Source organism: Hippocampus comes, unplaced genomic scaffold (genome assembly GCF_001891065.2).
Source record: "Hippocampus comes isolate QL1 unplaced genomic scaffold, H_comes_QL1_v1.1 scaffold147, whole genome shotgun sequence".
Classification (NCBI taxonomy): Eukaryota; Metazoa; Chordata; class Actinopteri; order Syngnathiformes; family Syngnathidae; genus Hippocampus; species Hippocampus comes.
In genome coordinates this window covers 3,172,610-3,194,653 of record NW_017805009.1, presented here as the reverse complement: position 1 = coordinate 3,194,653, position 22,044 = coordinate 3,172,610, and the positions used below count along the sequence as shown (strand labels likewise).

Sequence of the window (22,044 nt, the reverse complement as noted above, 5' to 3'; positions counted from 1 at the left end):
GTGAGTTGCGGAGTGGTGTGGTTGTTTTACACTGGCATGTGGGAGCACAAGCTTGTGATGTAGTGCTGATCCTTTTGTCAGGGTAGATTGCTGTTTTAGTCATTTTTGTTTTCGATTCAAAATTTCAAAAGACATGTAGCAGCAATTGTGTGTAGCATGAGTTCTCATCAGATCGCGTGTTTCCAAATAATAAGGGCTACAGTTTTTTTTAAACAAACTTGTATTTGATTTATTATGATAGTATTGTGATATTTTGACATGATTAAATAAAGGCGTTTGGGAACAGCAATTGCAACTTCTCCAGTGCCTTGTATAATTTCAGCACTTGGCAACATTTTGGCAACAGTGCCATCTAGTGTACAGTATGTACTTTCACCGTTTTACTGATCATGACCTGATAATAAGCGTTAGTAGTTTTGAAAAGTTTGGTCAATTAAGGTTCGACTCAACCTAGTCCATAGATGTGACTCAGGGTTAATCTTTTTGTGTCCTGCGGTTCATTGGATGCCAGTCAAGGGTGTTCCTCACCTCTCACCCAAAGCCAGTTCGGCTCCAGCTCACGCATAAATAAATAAATAAAAGAGAGCTGAGGAAATGTAATTGCCAGAATTGTGGTGATGAAATATATGAGAAGCAATGAGAACAAATTCATACACGGAAAAGCTGATAATGTTGAATTTTAAAGTTGAACATGCAGTGACGACGGGCTGTGCATTTGGTACACGCAGTAAATTGTGTTTTTACCAGAGCTGAGGAAATGTAATTGCCAGAATTGTGGTGATGAAATATATGAGAAGCAATGAGAACAAATTCATACACGGAAAAGCTGATAATGTTGAATTTTAAAGTTGAATATGCGACGACGGGCTGTGCATTTGGTGCATGGACCTTCACTATGGATTTACTCGACTTAACCCATGTCTTATTTTGTAAGACCATGTCTGCCACCACTATCACATTGCAACTATAGAAGCCATCAATATACAAAAGAACAATTCTATCCTCCTCACATGATGAATCAAGTATCGATCTATAAAACGCGCTACTGTGCCACATGCATCATCTGGAATTTTTCCGAATCAAAAGTTATTTGACGGGGGCGCAGAATCGCCTTCTGTTGATCAATAGGAAAGGGACAATATGTCAATTGGGCGCGTGTCGCCACAGATCACTACTATCCACCAATTTCAGTGGGAAAGGGGTACTAGTCGCGTTTCTCCACAATGTGACATTTTTTCACACTAGTAGGACAACTTGGGCATACGATTAGGACAACTACATGTTACTACTGAGGCAAACCTACTAGAGAGCATCTGTTGCTACTCAGAGAGTCCAGGAGGCCACTAATTCGTGACACAGATGCACTAGTTGGCCCTACTAGTATTGATTGCTAGTGCAGCACGATATAGTTTCCTAGTAAGGTTGCACTAGTGTGCATTCATAATTCTACGAATGAACCATAATTGTTTTTAGTGCACTGGATTGTCTTATCAGTGAGGACAAAGAGTGTACTAGTACATGGACATTAGACTGGATATTGAGATTATCGAATAAATACCAAAATGACTTTCCATATACTTCCTAAAATCATTGCAATTGGTGTGGCATTTACAGTCATTTTAATGTTTGGAGCCCATGTGAAGAAATATTTTTTTCAGTGTATGATAATCTGTGTTGTGGATTCTCTCGTGCATGAGAAATGATTAACAATCTTGCCAGTCACACCAACTGTCTTTGATTGGTTGTTTTTCCTTGGGTGTTGTGTTTTCTTGCCAATCCAGTTCGACAAACAAAATGGGGCCAGAGAGGCCAAACTTGTTTTTCCACTCCTGTACTGCTTTCAGGTCATACTGGCAGTTTTAACAAATATACCCCCCTGCAAACAAAAAAAAAAGAAAATTGGAACCCCACTAATTAATTAAAAAATAAAAAAAAAAAAAAAAGAAAATTGAAACCCCACTAATTAATTAAAAAAGATGTATTTAGAACAAATGGTGTGTACAGTATTTATTTGTCTGTCTTTGCCAGCGACGTATTGTGACGGACAGAACAATTAAAATCCCTTTCGACTTGATGCAATTCAGCTGTGCCTCCACTTGTTGTCACATTGTCTTTTGACGTTTTTTTTCCGGTGGCGTACGTGTGATTGTAAGTTTTTTTTTCCGATTTAAAAATGCCTTTGCACAATATACAATAGGTTGGGAAACCGCTCTACACTACAGTACCCAACAGCAGAAGCGTCTAAATACCAGAGGCGTCATGTGAAAAGGAGGGCACTCGGCTCTCTCGCTCGCTCTCCGGCCGGACCTTCCTCCGCTACGCCCTTTCGTCACCGCCGACTTGCTCGCTCGCTCGCTATCCAAGCGGGGTTGCTGTTGGCGGTGTCCCTGTCGCTGAAACCTGCGTGCGGCTGAGCGGAGGATGAGTGAGCAAGGGAAGGGCTCGGCATCCGCTTCTGCTGCGGCCCCGCCGGCGGCTGCAGCAGCTGCAGCAGGCTCGGATACTTACAAAGGTTGGCTTTTTAAATGGACCAACTACCTGAAAGGGTACCAGCGGCGATGGTTCGTCCTAAGCAATGGCCTGCTGTCATATTACAGGTAAAAAAACACACAGACCGCAGTCAACGGGCTTGCTGTAAAGAACTAATAATGGACACGGAGCGAGTTCCATTGGTGCATCACTCCAGCTGTATTCAGCGGCTGGCTAGCAGGCTAACTCTCGCTGTCAGGCGGCCAGCTGACAGCCACTTCAACAACGTGGCTGTTTTGTTCCAAATGACAGCTGGTTTGGCAGTGGCGACGGGACGTCCGCTGCGCTTGCCGAACTATGTTCTGTCACAAATATGGCCGTTGACACGTTTGTGACACATAACCACACTCATTGTCGGAACGACGTCCCCCTAGCTCGCCAAGCTAGCTACTTTCATTCTTGATGAGAGTCAAGCTTCATACGCACACATTTCCAAACATATGGTCCGCCATTTATTATTATTATTATTTTTTATTGCCAGGTTTTAATTGGTGATTGTGACGCTTGAAGACGATTCATCGGATCAATACAACGCTATGTTATTGTGCAATATCTCACACCTGTAGCTGAGGTGTTTCTTGCAGGGCACACGAGCCCCAGACAAAATGTAAGCGTAAGGAATGATAAAAACAAAAGTGGGACGCACTTATTTTTGTCAGTATGTAGAATAGTTTGCTGCGCTAAGGTGTGTCGTAGGAAATGATCAATTCCAGCCCCATCTCATTTCTGCCAAAATTATAATTTATTCACTAAAAATAATGTATGTCTTCATCTTCTAATGTAAATGTAGTGTAATGACAGGCAGAACCATTTAATGGTCTTCCCCTAGATGACATAAGGCACACTTAACACGTTTCAGCCTGTTGCCATCCAAACAACACAGTTGCTTTGTGTTCGACTAAACAGGCCTAGATTTCAAACCGAGTAAAAAAAATGTTTGTACATCAACACCATTGTTTCACTACAGCAATCCCGTGGATAAAATGCCACAATATGCCACCTAAACTTGTCTAAATCGGAATTTGTGTCAAGGAAGTATGTCGAAGTGATACATCTTGGCAAGAGACAAGTTATGTTATCAGGGAGGAGCTAAGTTTAGACTGGGTTGTTAGTGGAAGTACAGAGAGTCTTTGCCAGATACGCTTGTACATCCATATGTCATTTTTCAAAATCCAACTATCTGTAAGTCTTTTTTCTTATTTTTAGTTAGACATTGTGAGATAAATTAAAAATGATATAAAACTGTTGGATCATATTTTATTATACTTACAGTTCATGTAAGCATCGGAAGGGGGAAGCATCAAAATTTCTATTATTTATTATTTTTTTTAAGCTTTCTAATATTTGATTGGGATTATTGTCACATTTTGTGACACTTGCTTGGTGGTGTGCCATGAATATTTTTCATCATGTAATATATGTGCCTAGGCTCAATGAAAGTTGGCAAACACTGATAGTGGACATGCCAATCTAAATTCGACCTGACACATTCACCCTCCCGCTTCTTCATTAATCCGCAATCCAATACAAGTGCCGTATCAAAAAGGCAAAGATACATAATGCCTGTTTTCTCGTGACACTGTCAGAAAGGTATTCTGTAGTTTCTTGTAGAACTACGTTGTCACATCCTGAGAGCCATTAAACATTTTTCAATTGAATCTACAGTAAGTGCACCGACTATACTTCGACATACAACTGTTGAAGGTTACCACAGTATTATCGGTCAAAGCTGTGAGTGACATTGTAAATAATTAAGGAAGTCTAACTTTCAGCTAAGTGGGTGCATCGTGCTTTGGGATGTAACGATCAAAACAGGTTTTTAGAGTATGTGCTGAAGATTTAGGTTGTTAAATATTTTGGGGCTTTTATACATACATTGAAGCAGGGCTTGACATAATGCCCAGAGAGCAGTTCAGGGTATCAGTGATGCTCAAGGGCACCACACGGTCCTTTGAGGATTTTAGGGGTGCATGGTCCATGCATCCTCTCTAGCATTGTCTGACCCCACTTGACAAAGCTCAAAGTTCTTTTTGTCCGCATTGTTCTTCCGGTCGATGACTTGAATTGGGATCCCATGGTGGCAGGGGGCGATCCTGACCAATCAGCTGCAGCTGTTGCTGATTGTAAAATGGAAGAAAAGTCCAGCCGGAGTTGTTGTATCAGCATACTCACCGAGGAAGCCTCTTTGGCAGTTTTCAATGTAGTGCGTGTCATTTGACACAAAGGTATGAATGTCAGAGCCCGTGGTGAAAGCAGAGCCGCCTGCTGCTGCTGCCCTCTATTAATAGTCCATTATGTTGTAAGGCCATTGCCATCACTGCGCGACGTCTGAGCACAGACTAGTCGTTGTCTCATCCTCTGCTTCTCAGTGATGCTCAAGGGCACCACACGGTCCTTTGAGGATTTTAGGGGTGCATGGTCCATGCATCCTCTCTAGCATTGTCTGACCCCACTTGACAAAGCTCAAAGTTCTTTTTGTCCGCATTGTTCTTCCGGTCGATGACTTGAATTGGGATCCCATGGTGGCAGGGGGCGATCCTGACCAATCAGCTGCAGCTGTTGCTGATTGTAAAATGGAAGAAAAGTCCAGCCGGAGTTGTTGTATCAGCATACTCACCGAGGAAGCCTCTTTGGCAGTTTTCAATGTAGTGCGTGTCATTTGACACAAAGGTATGAATGTCAGAGCCCGTGGTGAAAGCAGAGCCGCCTGCTGCTGCTGCCCTCTATTAATAGTCCATTATGTTGTAAGGCCATTGCCATCACTGCGCGACGTCTGAGCACAGACTAGTCGTTGTCTCATCCTCTGCTTCAGCCCACTGTGTGTCTGACCTGAAGGATTTTTTTAAAAAAAAAATGTGAGACCTGATAACATGTTAAGTGTAACCAATGTCCCTGCGTGTTAATGACGTTTTTATTTCCTGTTGTATTGGTATGCAATCATCAGATGAATAATATCATAACCTTCTTAAAATAATGGGACAAGTCATACTTGGTAAAAAAATTTTTGTGCATCTCATGATACTGATGATACATCTCGTGATAATGATCATTACTGAAACAGATTATTCGGTTCTATCCCCGAAATGAAATGCAATACAATACGTCTTCATACACCACTTTCACAACAGTGCTTTACAGAACATTTAACATAAAATAACGATAATATAACAGAACACATATGAAATTTCAACTATTCCTTTTTATTTTCTTTTTGTTGTTTTCCGTCATGTTTTAGATTTAAATGGAAATTACAAAATGTAAAGAAATATTCTTTTCATCATATTTTTGTTTCTAGTTTTAGGTTAGATTAAGAAAGTACATCAATAATTATATTCGAATCAATATTTGGTTTGTTCAGGGTTTTTTTGTGTGTGTTTTCTCCCCCCAAGATAAATAGATAATAAAATAACATTGAGAGGCTATAGTTTAGCCGTTTTTGGAACCCCGTAGCAACTTTGTGGCAAGTTTCCAAAAAAGCAAGTAACAAATGTAATTCACTCTCAGAAACAGATGTGTGCAGAATTTAATTTGAAAGATATATACCCTTCAATATGAGACAATCTAAGACGTATTTCAATATATTTTAAAGTGGAACGATTCAATTCGGTTCTAAATCAAAACCGCTTTGTCTGATTGGCATTGTTTTTCTTGTTTTTTATTACACCCCGAATAAACATGCAAAATATTTACAACAGTTGGACTTTTTTGTACGTTCTAGTGTTTTTATGATCTTAACGATTGAATTTTTTGGAGCCTCTATATTGATCACATGACATAAACGCTGGTGAAATATGGCAAACAGATGCATATTTATCATCGGCATAAGAAGCTGTGATTAATATTTGTTTTGCCCTTTGTCAAAGGTCAGATTTCATGTTGTTGTGGCGAGTAGTACTTGGGGCAGTTGGAGGTCCAGACGGTGATCTGAGAGAGCTCTTTCATTGCCAAGGTCTGTCGCTGTGAAAGTAACATGTTCTGCTCCTTAACTTGTCGCTGAGAAGGCAAAGTGCACCGACAGAACAGCAAAATCAATACCTCAACTCAGCACCTGCCTCTGTTAAATTGTAATGACTTTTATTGAGATGCACCTGTCTTATCGAGATTTTACCCGTTGGACTCACAGGACGACATGGGTGACTTTTTTTTTTTTTTTAATTCCCTATCAGGCTTCTTGTTGCATATTTACCCAGACAGCCTTCTTACCTAAATTATTTTTAAGTCTTCATTCCATATTCAATTTCCTCATTTAGATTTGCTTCTCGTTTTAATGCTGTCAGCTCCTCTTACGCGACTCTTTAATGAGATCTGGCTGACTGCTTTAAAGAAGATTATAAGGCATTAAATGACTAAATGCTGCTTGATCTGCCAAATCAGTGAATCTGCTCTGGTCGTTCTTAGAAGAGCAGGCCTGTCTTAGTGTGTGTGTGTGTGTGTGTGTGTGTGTGCGTGTGCGCGCGTGCATGGTTTTCTATTATGTTTTTTTTTTTTTGGGGTGGGGGGGGTGTGTGAAAGTGATACCTTAAAGAAAGAGCTTGGAACTCTTTCCTATCTTAATTGTTTCAGTCATCTACTTGCTCGTGTCCGTTTTGAATGTATTTGTTTGGCTTCGCTATCTTATGTTCCCCTTGCCCTCATCAGCAATCCTTTGGTACCTTCCCACTGTGTTGCACGATACAACATTGTGAGCTACAACAAAGTTATCTGAATTCTCCAGCTGGGTGTTGTCATTTCCTTGTCCTGTCCCTGTTTGCACTATGTCAGCATGCTCTGTTATTCACCCGCTCGTATTCCATCATGACTTGCTCCAGATTTGGATTTGTTTTATGATGGTGTGCGCACAAAGGACGAGTGAATGACACGCGGTATTCTGACGGATGCACAACTTGCCCTCAGCTTCTTCCCCTCTCACCTCATGCATCATAATGCCCCTGTGCTTTAGCTTCCATGGATGAATCCATAACTTTTGCATGGCCTCACCTTCCCACTGTATAGATCTGGACCTCCTCTTACCCATCCAGCTTGCAGACCCTTTTAGCACAAGTACTCTGAATTTGAGCTGGAGAAAGAAATCTTGGCTGCTGACTGCTTCTTGTGCCCCCTAATGTGGACTTGTCTGAACAACTGAATGCGTCGCTTGTTGCGGATTAACACAAGCAAGTGAAAGCTGCTGGAGCGGATTCAGCGCCAACCCCTCCAGACCATAATGAGGCGGCAACCACCTTGTCAGTGTCAACTGTGACTGGAGTTGTTGTTGAGCTTAGTGCTTTGAGAGCCAGATGCTAGTGGCAGTAAGGCCTCACTCTGGAATTACTGAATGGGTATTAGCACCCACAGACCACATGACTGTATGCTCTCAAATGGCTGGTTTTGGACCAATGGGAGAACATTTTCATATCTAACATGTGATACTGCAGTTTGGTTCGGCATGTTAGATTATAAAACCTGTATAGGCTCTTCTTTCTAATGTGAAATTATGCCCAGCTATTGCTTGCAGCCAGTTTTGGGGAAGTTCATTTTTGACGCAAACTAGTGCGAAGTTCAGTTCATAAGTTATTTTAATGCACTTGTTCAGTTCATACTGCATATAAAAACAATAAACTAAGATCATTGTTCCAAAAAATTAACTAATTCATAGTTTTTGTTGTGATTTTTTTTTTGTTTTGTTTTTTTGTTTTACAGTACGTTACTGTGATCCATTACACTCACAGTACTGGCATTTCCCCATTGCCACCCATTCAGTCTACACTAGTCGATAATTGCTACTTTCACACTACAATGTCATGAGGGAAAAACTTGTTACTTGAATGCTCTTTTTTTTAATGAGGAATTAAAAGAAAAACAAGACTGTAGTCTTCAATTTTCAAGCACAATTATAATCTAACATAGGAACCAGTCTGAGGTAGGAAATGAGCTGTCACACGCACACACAAAAACACACCCTAACTAAACCCCATCCCGTCTTCAGGCTACCGTAAAATGATGACTCACTTCTGACTTCCCCCTCCAAACTGCCATCATGCTTTTTGATGACGCATGCGGGCGTGCGAGGCTCTCCGGCTTGGGTGCTAAATAAGGTCCTTATTCCCCTATATGAAGGCTTTTTTACCGTGTGTTCAGCCAGAACAAAACCTGGCACTCTTGATTAAAAACAAACAAACAAAAAAACTCTCGTCCAAAAGCCATTCATAGGCGCCAGAATGGGCGGATTAGCAAAACCATTCATCCGGCAGAAATACACTACATTAAGTTTACATTCGCCCAATGTATGAAAAAGTGCATGAATGTTCGTTCGTTGGACTCGTTCGGCCGAGACGGATAAGATGAATTTGAAATCTTATGAATTTGTTTTGGGAATCAAAGTTTGTGGTATATTTACTAATTAATCTCTTTTTCAGCGAATGGGGGTGGGACGGGGCTTTGTTTTAAAGTCATTCTGTTTGCTCACAGTTTTTTCTTTTTCTCTTTTCGTACCAGAGCAGACAGTGAAATAGTTTTGTAGATATCCATGGCCCGCTCAATGGTGGCGGATGCACAAAATATTTCTTGTGTCAACTTGCCTCTCCATGCGTGTTTTCCTTTTGCAGGACACAGGCGGAAATGGCGCACACGTGTCGTGGGACAATCAATCTGGCCACCGCTCACATCGACACAGAGGATGCCTGCAATATTGTCCTGAGCAGCAGTGGCCGCACCTACCACCTGAAAGCTAGTACCGAGGTGGAGCGGCAGCGATGGATCACAGCCCTTGAGTTGGCTAAAGCTAAAGCCATTCGCATGATGAATGACCAGTCTGGTAAGTAAGCGCAGGCGGCTACTTATTTGTAGGAAGTGGAGCGTCCGTGAAATACTAAACTTCAGCTGCTTTTCCATTGTTCTACCCTGAAACAGCCTGCTCCCACCCTGGGCGTTCGCTTTTCTGTTGCACTTTTTTGGAGCCGTGCATTTCAAACAGAATCGCTTTTTAGAACCTCCTCTGAGGTGGTTCTAAAACGCAGCCCGAACCGTGCTGTGACATCACTGTCATCTGATTGGCTGAGAGATGTAGCCGCTTCTTGAAGAAATGTGGCAAGTAACTGCACACCCCCATTTCTTGGTTTTAAGAGAGCGAGTGCCGGTGCCAAGTCATAAAAGTACAGTATATACAATACACATCATTTGTGTTTTACCACAACACTTAACCATATTTACAATATCATATGTACCAATGGATGAAATAGTGTAGCTTGTGGAAAAACATTTTAGCAGATGGTGCGCCCCGCTCACTGGGTCCCTTGAATGAGAGATCGCCAAGTCTCCAACGGGAGGGCAAAGCGCGTTCTGTTGAACCTTTCCGGAGGTGTGATGAAGACATTGCCCCCTCCCTGTAGCTGGCAGCTATGTCGGCTGCCATCAGAAGGGTGACGAAGACAAGCCGCTAGTGGCAGCAACTCAGAAGTGGCTAAAAATGAATGAAAACGAGCTCTCCATTCGAGGTCCATGAACCTGGCGACGTACGCATGACTTGCAAACATTTTTACTACAAGCTTCACTATTTCAGCCATTTGTACGTAGGAAATTGTAATTATGATTTAGTCTTGTTGCAAAACACAAAATATGTGGCTTGCATATGCTGCATTTTATGCATTGACGGAGGGCTGCCTCTTGCTGACTTAAACCCGGAAAATGACTTTTATCCTGTGTGAAAGTTTTGCAACATTGCCACATCATGCAACAGTAATTCATATTTTGAATTGCTGCAGAACTACTCTTGAAAATCTAATGGCAGAACCCTGCATATTGTGAGTACAGAGTGGAGGTTCCACAGTTCACTTGATCCTGCCCCAATCCCACCTCATTTGATTGGTGCCTGTTTGTAATGGAGAAGGAACAAAGGCCGGGATGGGGTGAGGCTTGGCCATTCACGATTCTGTCTTGGAAAGGTGGATTTTGGTAAATGATGGCTGGGCAGGTTCAAGCCAAGAGAAAAATGTATACTTATGCTCAAAATTAATATACCAATTTACAGATTTTATTTGCATAGGTTGCAAAATCCAAGTTGTTTCCAATGACCCAACAAAACAAGAGTTTCTATATGTCATCACAGCTCGTTATTTCTTTTAATGTTCCCATTTTTTGAACAATAGGGCTTGAATCATTTTGAGTGCAACTGCAGCACTGTGTTTGAAGTGTTACCTATGATGAAACATTTGTATTTGTGTCGCCTTTGTGAACTTAAAGTCACCATAGATCGAGATAATAGACTTTTGTCCAAATGCTGATCTCCTTTGCGCCCTGATGTTTGAAATTCAGCCGAGGTAATGTTTCCATTCACATCCTTTCTTTTACACAATTGGCATTCCAGCTTGAGCCAGGAGAAGGCAGCCAAGTATCCTCGTTGCTGTCGGATAACAAAGCAGAGGACCCGGCATGCTTGGCTGGTGTTGATGCTCAGAGGCTGTGGGAAAAAGGCAGAGCTTTTCCTCTACTTTTCTTACTGGCCATATCCCAAAGCCTGTTTGTCGCTAAGAGGAAGCTGATAGACTTAGTGAGGCTAAATATTCCTGGTCCCCAATTTGAAAGTCAGATGACTACATATAGACCGGCAATGCAGTATCAGTAAATATAAGGGATGGGCTTTGCATCCCTGGATATTTTGTCAAATAATATGGCATTGCGCACACTGATGCCCAGCCTCCACAGAACCTTGAGTAGCTTTATTTGTGTATTTCATTTCAGTGTTGCATGACAATTGCAAGCAACTATTCAAAGGAAGATAGCACATTCATGCTCAATAAGATGATTTTTAAAGACGGTTACAATATGAATGATGTATCTGTTCAGGCTTGTGGTTGTGGGTGAACAGTGAGTGACTTTGTGTAAGCATTGATCAGAATCAGGTATTTTTGGCGCTCAGAGAACATCGCATTCGTCACTCTTGGGCAAACACACCTCAGTGACAAGGTGCCTTTGTTCATCAAACATCACCGTTCTATCAGGAACAAAGAGTTGCTATTGATCCTCTGTTAGTCCCCCAGGAATCTGCAGGGAAAATGTGTTGACTCCGCAGAGAATAATCCTGATTCTATGGAGAGCAAATCTTGATTCTGTGACTTGGAAGTTGATTTTTCCGTGAGCATTTAAAAACATTAAATACAATTACCAGTTATAAAGCAAATAAATGTACTAATGAAGTTAGAATTTTCGGAAATATCTGCAAAACACTGTGGAACATTGTAGTTATAAAATAATCAAATCTGTATTCTCTTTGTCCTTCTAGGGCAGATTACTAAAAAACAGAATAATAATAAATAATAATAAACTATTATTATAACAAGTGATAATAAAGCAAAGATCCAAAGTGTAAACTAGCCACTTGACCTGGATATTAATGTAAACATACTGCATAGCTAATTTTTTTTTTTTTTGATAATCTTTATTGAACAAGTCAGAATACAATTCTCAGTAAACAGAAACCAAAACGAACAGGTTATTAATACATACATATATTACAAACGTTTAAACAAAAAAGAAGCCAGGGGATTTTTAGACAAACATTTCAAATAAGGAGCATATAGCCAGAGTCTTAACAGCTTTCTTGTTTTTGGAATCCAGAATAGAACTCAGGTACTGCTTTGTTTCTGCTTCAAAAATTAAGAAAAGAGGTTTTGAATTATTCCATCTGGATTTGTGGATATGGAACTTAGCGAGAATGATTATTAAATTTATAATGAAGTTTTGTTTAGTGTTTTTTACTGCATAGCTAATGAAAATAAATGTAATTCAACCAGACAGGTCATTTTTTTCCGCGCGGCAATAGCATGACGTCATATTTACTGGCCGTCTCTATATAATGACAAGAAATAAAAGCATCACCTCATTTATTCCCCATAATTATCCCGCTACCTCCCGCACCGCTCCTCTGTTAAAGATGATTTAAAAAAATGAGGCCCTAAGCGTTCGGTCATATTTACTACCGTAAACACAGCCTTGTATCGTAGTCTTTGTTTTGCCACTCGACGTCGTGCTTCGTGCGTCTGCGTGTCACGGTGTCACGGACGTCTTCGGTGAACCTTCGAGGGCGCATTCGTTTTTTTTGTCGTGTGAACGAGAACAAAAAAGAACGGATTAAAAAAAAATCGAATTGGGCATCACACCCCTGCAGTATGAATGTAGCCTGTTTTGCGATGTCTTAATGCTGGGTTGAAAACTACATGCAAATGTAATATTCTGCACCACGCAAGATCCTGCGGGGACTGAGGCGTGCAAAGGTTTACTCATTGTGTGTATTAATCTATTTCTGAGACACTACAATATGCTTCAATGGGACTTTTAAATAAAATGGATTGGATTTCAAGAGCCTTACAACACTGAGGGTTTTGTCAGCAGATGGCACTGTTTATTCACAGTCCCTTCACATCAATGTTGGTGCTTGAGGGAGATGATAAACGTGTGTTGAAAACTAGTCCGTTAAAAATATTGAATAGAAATCATTAAAGGTAATCATATTATTTAATATAATCAACTCACTTTTGTTTATTGAGCACTTAAAAAAACAAATGTCACTGAAAGTGCTACAGTTAAAGTTAGAACAGGTTCAGTATTCAGTGAAAAATTCAAGAGCGGAGTGACTCTTCAGTTTTTTCCCAATGGCGTACGTATGTAAACTAGACAAAATATAAAATACGAATTTGCAAATTCGAATATTTTCCCACAATATCACTTTAAACAATTCTACCACAATTACTGCCTGGTCTACAATGAACTTTATTTGCTTTTATATGTGAAACAGCACATGAGGCTCACCAGACACAGGCAGAGATGATTATGTGATAATGTAAACAGTAATTTGACTATCTTCAAATTGGCGAGGTGGATTCACCCACATTTTCAGCAATGTTGGTATCTGTTACATTGCTCAAAAACACTGTGAGCTCTGCCAACTTTTGCTTTTATCTTCATCGCCGTGCACATTGTGGGTTGCTTTTCTCCCTGCTTATTTTGAATGCCACAGCTGCAATTTGCTTTCACGTGTAGCAGTTGACATACTGGTTTTATTAAACAGAGCGTTCCACTTTGCAAACACAGAACAAGGCAGCCTTGTGTGTGTTTTTCAAGCTTGAAGTGGAGTTCGGAAATGACAGTGCATGACATTGCAATTCTTTCTTTTTTATAGTCCATTTATTTTCATCTTATCTTCACTTGGGTTACAGGTGAGCTGGTGCCTATCTGTGAGGTAAATCATAGATTTCTGCCACGTTCCACTGAAATGAGTCACTTTGCATTCATTGTAGGGTCGTTGACATTGTCATGTGACTGCCTGTCTCTGTTTAATTGCCGAAACTGAGTCAAACGTCCCTTGGTTACATTGGAATGGTAAAATAGACTATTTGGCAGTCTTTATGACATACAAATAAAATATGCATAGATAAAATACAAATGGTGGGTGAAATGTAGCTCAGTGTAACTGAGTAAAAGTAGTATTTCTTCTGAACTAAAGTGTTGAAATAAAAAAGTATGTTGCATGAAAACTACCCCAATAACTGCAATTTATTCTCATTCTCATTACTATTACTTTGGTCCTAATATACTATATGGTATATTATAAGTTACCCCATCTGGGTACAAATTTAGATGAAACTACCCAGCCAAAAGTTAGACGTGCCCATCCAGTCATTTGATCTGTTTGACTTTGAAGCCTCCAGGCTCGGGTGATTCTTTTTTTAAAGTGGGTCTGTGCAAGTTTGGGAATAAACTGTTGAATGTCAAGAACTCTTCTTCATTGCGTTTGTTGGTTAGCATAGATATAGAATTTGTGTTCTGGCTCCATGTTGGTCTGGCCTCATTTTACTGGTGCTCTCTCCGTGGTCCTGAATCTGAGACAATGTGAAGAAAGATCAAGAACACCATCATTTTTTTTTTTTTTTTGCTTGCGTTTTCCACCCCTCCTCCCATTTTCCACATCAGACTCCCTCCACCCCTACCCTATATACTTTCCAGTATTCGCTCTTCTTCATTTGCCTTCTTACTCTGTGTGGTTTTCTGGCCTCCTGGTATCCGTGTTTCGCTTGGTTTTTCTGTTTGTTTTTTTCGGAGAGATTTTTTTTTTCCCCCCTCATCAACTTTGGAGCAGAAAGAGTCAGTTTGCTCTTGTAAGTATGTGGCTCATATTTCCTTGTCTTCCTGTGCATTTTGTGTAGTGTGTGTATGTGTGTGTGTGTGTGTGTGTGTGTGTGTGTGTGTGTGTGTGTTTGGATAGGAGCTGGACTCTATCCTAGCATTAGTGGGATATTAATCCATCTCTCATTTCTACCATTACACAAATGCCACTTTTCATTTTGCATGTATTTGACTTCTCTGTGATAATAACGATTTAATTTGAAATGCTTATCAATTATTTGAATAATTGAACTCGGTCCACTATTTATAAGCATATATTCAGGAAAACAATATTTACATTATGCAATATACCTAATCAATTTGCAGCTGCCCCTATTTACATATTTGTTGTAGTATTTGTCATGCACTCTGTCCTGCTTTCTTTACCTGCATGTATTTGAGAGACAATCTTCCAAAAGGGTAGATGACAATATTAGCGTGTTATTTGTATTGAATGTCACTACTTTCATTTGGAGGTTGAGTCACGAGATCATCGACAGTGAATGTTGTTGAAACCACATGACATTACATTAAGTGTAGACCAGGGGTGGGCAATTAATTTTGCCCAAGGGCAACGTGAGAAACTGTAAGTGGTTATCGAGGGTCACGGCAACCTGCTCACCTCAATTGTGTTAGGTTCATTTCATGTATTTGAATTTGTACATGTGCAAAAATAAAGTATGTTTTTCTATTATTAAATCATATACAGTACGCGTTCAAATCATAAGCAGTCATATTAAAAATGTGTACAATGCATTCAACATTCACAAAAAAAATGTCTACAATGTTATTTGATATCAGTCTGGAACTACCAAATCATTATCAGGGCAAAGCTCCCTTTGCTCATCACTGTTAAGGGAATAAGTATGTTGCGAACATGAAGAAACAAATTGTCTTTTTCAGACAAGCTGCTCTTGCTCGTGCTTGCCTGTACCGCTCACACTTACATTGTGGGTACTCACACCGTTAATTAAACAACTGTCTCAACTGTCTCATTGCTAACCTATCGTGAAGTGCGATTAAGATAAACGTATTGCACTTTTCAATACAGCATAAAGACCTTGCGAGGGCAGGTCAGAGACTTTGGACTAGCTGCCGGGTCCGGTGTGGAGCCACCCTAGAATTCAGCTCAGGGATGTGACAGTTGGTTGTGCGGCAACAGTCACTTCCCAGTGGAAGGTGAAAACATGGAGTTTTTTTTTTTGTTGTTGTAAAGGTTGTCAGAGAGGCGAGCAGAACAGACAGAAAGGGAAATGGCTTGTGTGATGTCCTTCCTTTGGTGTAGACACCTCACTCTGACTTGATACTTCCTAGCTTAATCTGATACATAGGTTTCTTTTTAAAGCAACATAGCCACACTTAATACCATGCCAGCTAGCTTTCCAGAAATAGCTGACTTTTGCTGTCAGCCAGCAGACAGACAGGGAAGCGGAAGGGCTGTGAGGGTGCTGCACACTCTGGTTTTAGTTGAGTAGATCGCTGTTGGCCGGCCTGGCCAGTCCTGTCTCCTCTCTGCTTTCAACTCCCTCCCCCTCTGTCCCTCTCCAACCTGCACTGCAATGAGAGAAGCGTGTGGAGGGGAATTGAAAATGTGCAAGGCTTTGTGGATGTGTGTGGTGTATTTGTTTCCGGAAGCAAAGCGGGAGAGTGGATGGGAATGACTGGGAGGAGCACCCGAGTTCCTTTCCCACATCCTTGGGGTGGCGTTGTACGTATGTCCGTGAATATGTATGCGCGTGCGGTTACGCTGCAATGCTAACTGGAAAAAGTGTCCGCCTCAGCCCCCTCCTCCACTCTGCGATGCGTCTCGAGGAGCGTGTCGTGGAATCAGGGCCGCACAGAGTGGGATGAAGGGCCGGAGATGCTGGGAGCCGAGAAGCGTCCGCTCCCTATGTGCCTCGGGCTGCTTGAGTAAACTCAACCAGGGTCAGTACCGCTTTGGCCAGGAAACAGGGAGCTGTCACACTCCTCCTCTCCATCTGTCAAACGAAAAACCTTCCGCATCATGCTATCTGAAACTCAGCCGAGCTGAAGCCGTCATCCATCCATCCATCTCTTTCGGGCATCTGACACCAAGGATGCTCGGAATTCGACAGCCTCCTCCTACAATGCAGCAAATGCAGGTACATGCTGTAATAGGAACAGAAGCAGCCTGTCCTGCCATTTGCCCTTCTCGCTGCATGCTGTGCTCATCTCTTTCTGTCTTCCTTCCATGCTGTTTTAAGTCCCACTTACTGCCACTTCTTTGCGCTTGCTCCGCTTTCCATTCGCATGTGTGGATGAGCTGGAGGTATGTTGTGTCTGAAAATTATTTGTCAAGAATTCAAGGCTTCATTGCACTTCCATTTCTCATGTAAGAAAGTAAACTTCACATGAACCAAAATCAAGATACTTTTTTTACCAAGAAAAGTTACTGCGCTTTTTCTTTCCACTGCTCTTTCTTTAGATATCCTTTACGGGCCTGTGGTCGTGTTGGACACTTTTATGTGGAGCAGCTGTGCTCTTATGCCCTGGGCTTTCTGCCCCCTCTGGCTGCTGTTTGTTCATTCAAATGAGTTTGTCTGTGGCACCACAGATGGGATTGTTTTAAGGCCTTTTGCTGTCAGCTTCAGCACTCACTCCTCTATATTGAAAGGAACTCAAAACAATGAGTCATATTTAATACAGATCCACCGCAAACATTCCTTGTGACATGTTATCAGGTTCTATAACAACCAAAATAATCTACAAGAGTATTCCCGTGTTACGCATAACTTTACCGGTGCTGAACAAAACTGGAAAACATTTGTGGAACACGACAGATGTGTTTTGTGTCTCCTGACTCAGGCTGCAGTTCATCCAATCTGAAGAGCGTGCTCGGACAAGAATGAGGCTTGCAGATGCGTAGTAGTGGCCTTAATAATGAAGAAATACACAGCCACACAGCGCAACGGTTGCGCAACACGAAAGAGCAGGTCATTATGGACAATGTCTAAATCTTTAACCAAAGACCATAACTGTTTTTTTTTTAACTCTGACATAGAATGGCCTTAGTTATTCAGTTGGTGGCGACATATTTGGGACTGAATTATAATGTATGCTATACAGTACATTATAGATGTTCTGAACGTCAACATGAAGATATATTCGTTCAGTGGACGTCTAACTTTTAATTCAAGACGACTGGAGTATCACTTCTTTGATAAACTGGTTCAATTGCTCTTGACTGTGGCTGCTTATTAATTATGGATATTGCAATTCCTTTCTGATTTGTATTTTTTTTTTAAAATAAATTCAGGTTGAGAATTTTTGCAACATTTACACCTGTCATTACAAAGCAAGTGATTCAACGCAAAAAGGAGTAGCAGTTCACCTTACTCATCCTTGAAATTATACTTCAACATCTACTGTATAAGGTTTTACAATTAAAGATTTAATCAAGTATGTGTACAGCTGTAGTCTTTGTCTCAAATATGTTAAGTATAATCACTGTTGACATATTTTAAACATGCTGGTACCCGCATACATTTAAATTAAATTCCTAGCGAGGGTAGCAAACACTCCTTCTTGATTTGTCACTTATTGCGGCCCGGTCCTGGTCCCCTTTAACCGCGATAAGTCAGGGATCACTGTACTATAAATGGTGTAGATAATAATACTTGCCAGCAGTTGTCGCAAAGGGCAGCATTCAAGACTACAGTATTGACTGGGAGCGGAAATGTCGCGTTAATAGAGTACGGTAGTATCAAATATATGGAGCAAAGTAAGAACTGTCGATCTATTATTAATAATAATCGGGCCCCCATTGGCGTTTCCTGTGGCCCACCATAAGTATGACGTCTGGGGACGGGTTTGATTAGAGGTCTGTTGGCACACTTGTGGATCACCATATGTGATTCTGCACTCGATAATCACTTCCTGCTGTAGTATATTGAGTTCATTATTTCAAAATGTGCAGATCTTAATGTGCATACTTAGAGTGCTTTGAGGCCACCGGTACGATTTGTGTTGATCTCTGCCCTGGTTTTGATGGCCTTCGTTGTGGCTCATTATCTTGTAGCACTGACACCAGGCTACTTAAGAGTGTGATGAATCCCCATCTTGCCATGTTTTTGGCTCACCGACTCACGGTCCACAATCTCACTAAATTGTTTTCCATTTGCATCAGTGTTATCCGGTGTGAGACAGTAACAGCAGGAGGAGGGTTCCTGAAATGTTCCAATATTAACTACACGCGTTAAACAAAGCACTTGTACGAGAAACGTTTGCTTTTATCAAACCAAAAATGTGTATAAATTCTATGCTCATCGTTCTTTACATTTGAGCTTGCGTTTGACATGCACAGAAGCAATTTAATGTTTCGCTATTAAATCTCAGATCTTTTGTTTAAAAAAAAAAAAGTTATATCGTGCACTGTAATGGGGAAAAAAAGAGCGCAACAGTGCGACAAGAATTTGGTGATAACAGATGGACGCTCACTTCACTAGTTTGCTAATCTGGATATATTAAGTGGTTGAAATGTGTTTTGATAGTTATTTTTTCATATGCCGGTTTGATGTGTCTCTCACTACTCTGTGTACAGAGTGCACAATCACTGATCGGATGCAATGAAGGTCAAAGGAGCGATGCAAAGTTCCCATGTATGACCTGTAAATTTGTATACCCTCTGAGGCGGGGAACAGTGGCAGTGCTGGCAGAAACACGTACAGGGTGTTGTCCAAGGGGCTAATATGCGGGTGGGAGCTGGTCTACCCTTGAGGCATGACTTGTGTGATAATGGGCTACAAGCATTGCCTCGTGGTGCTCTATTCTCTACACCATTGGTGCACAGGGTTTTTCAGCATGCAAACTACTGAGAAATCGTTAAAAATGATCTGCTTTCATCTGCAAAAATGGTAAACATATTTATTTCTGAATATATTGAGTGTTCTTATGTACAATATTTGTTGGTGGTCCTTTCAATTCTGCATGAACTGATATTGCACAATACAACTCAGTACCGGTACTTTTTTTTTTTTTTTTTTTTGTCATTACCTTACTCTGATGACTTGCACTGACTGGAATTAGCCAGGGATGAGTAGTCCAGAGAGTAGCTGCTGACAGCCACTCCATGCGCTCCTCCAAATGATAATCATGGTGCAGCAATATCACATAAGTGGAGCCAAATACTGTCTACTCAGTGAAGAAGCACATTTATTGATTTTGAGGTAGACGTCGAACACACTGCGACTATATGGCATTGTGGAATGAAAAAGTCGTCCTTTCATTCCATAGAGAAGTGGTAGGTTTTTGGCTGATTCCTTTGTCCGGCCCTGTCGTTCATTTTTATACCTTTTCATAAGTTTAAAAGAAAGGTAGTTGTACACTCAAAAGTCAGGAGGACTGAGACAATAATTTATAAATATATATTTTAGAATATCAAATAAGAAGCTTGAGAGGCTTAGCTGGGGCTACACCAGGGGGCCTGCAGCCTCTTCTAGACCTGTAAATCGCAGGAGTGTTTTTTTTGGCAATGATCCGGTTCAATTTGGTTTCGGAAGCAGAGCATCGTACTCTGTGCGGCGGGCCTTTAGCACTAAAGCTATGTAATGCATCGAGGTACACACATGCATGGATACATTGGCATGAAACAACACACACGCAGATGCCGTTAATGCACCTTCACTCACGGACACGCGTACATAAACAAACACAACAAACAATTCTATTGTAGCATAAAATTGTGGTTTATTTCTGAAGCACAGTGGCATTGCAATGTGAATTGAATTATTTGACATTTTTTGATTACTTGGTTAATGTCGATGACTGTTAGTGACTTCTCATTAAAAAATGTGCATCCTCTTGGACTGAACCGATAGTAATATCGTTATTGAGATATGTGACATGAATGTCGTGTTAAGAAATTCGCAGAGCCCTAGTTTTTTTTTTTTTTTTACTTGGACATTTATCACATCTTTTTGATTTTTTTAATTAATTGAACGTCCGAAAAAAATGAAACCTCAAACATTTGCTGCTACAGTAACACTCCACGACGAACAAGTCATGCTCATTGTAGCTGCTTTGGCTAAAGTCGGATTGTTTATTTCGCGTGTACGTTAGTGAGGGATATGGCTTTGGTCAAAGAATCTGGGGTTGGGGGGAGGATTAATGAAGTAAGGCTATATTTCAAAACTTGCTCTCCCTTCCTGCAATACCATTGTATATGGAGGAATTAACTTTGAACATCAAAGACTTGACACAGACGCCGTGTATACGCTTCTTTGAAGCTTTCAGCCCCAACTCGTAGCCCCGGCTCCTGAGTTTTTTGGAAGGGGAATTGGGGCAGCAGGCGCTGCTGCTGTAAACAGTCCCTGTGTTAACAACCATGCTTGTGGACATGTGACAGTTTATTTTAAGTGGCATCGCTGAGAGCTGCTAAACTCGCTGGCTGATTGAGGTTGAGGAGTCAGAGCATGCTGCAGCTAGTGCATTTGCTGCTTCATACGCCCCAAAGGCTGCGTATCTCATATCGATTGTATCACTGGGATGCTATTGATCTGTTTCTTGTTAGAACTATGCAAGTATGTTACGAGGCTGAATGGAAAAGATAAAGCTCTGAGTGGAGACTTGGGAGTGACAAGCTTACTGGCAGGTTGCACAATCAATCCGGGAGCTGTGTCAAAGCATCGGTCTTCAAAACGTCTTACTTGTTGTTGTCTTTAATTATTGAACATGTATTTATTCAGGTAAGGCGAGTCTCTTTTGCAAGGCGAGGGTAAAACAAGGCAAAATAAGAGGAAATGCAGAGACATATTCACCGAACCGTGCAATGCAGTGGCGGGCCGTGCATTTCAACCTTAGGCCTTCAGTGACGTCACATACATACACAATATAGGCTCGTCAAGCAGCACTTAATTTCAGGAGCATTTAAAACCATCAAGTATGCATTCACAATTAAGAGCAGGAAACTAAATTTACAGATAGTCAAAAATAAAAAGATGATTTAAAAATACGAAATAAAATGCCACCCAAATTACGTTGTGTGATCTTCAACAAGTCTGTCCAATAAATTGCGCAGTGTCGCAGTTTCATATAAGACACCAACCAAACAATAACAAAACAAACTATTCTTTGAAAATAAACAGATCATTCGCATTTTGAAAATCGGCGATACAACAGCAAATAACTGACATAACTGACTAACTCTAACAGCTGAGATTGAACGAACTTTCGTGCACGAAGGTGACTACAATGCGCCATTATAAATTGCAGGTGAGCAGATTTATTTGATACACGTTTGTCATTTTATTTCGTTACCATGAATTTAATACTAACGAAATAAAATGACAAGAAGAAACGTAAAATAAAATTCCTTGACTCACCAATGTACTTCTCCACAGCGTCTGCTTATTTGAAAATAAA

At 40.9% G+C, this 22,044-nt stretch overlaps 1 protein-coding gene across 1 annotated transcript in view; it reads left to right on the top strand.

Moving 5' to 3' along the window:
• The first annotated feature begins 2,252 nt into the window (after nucleotides 1-2,252).
• osbp2b (oxysterol binding protein 2b) overlaps nucleotides 2,253-22,044 on the top strand; it is a 33,255-nt gene continuing 13,463 nt past the window's right edge. The window contains exons 1-2 of the mRNA XM_019860412.1: nucleotides 2,253-2,597; nucleotides 9,114-9,322. Of these exons, the coding sequence (XP_019715971.1) occupies nucleotides 2,422-2,597; nucleotides 9,114-9,322 (385 nt within the window). The 5' untranslated portion in view covers nucleotides 2,253-2,421. The remainder of the gene's footprint in view (nucleotides 2,598-9,113; nucleotides 9,323-22,044) is intronic.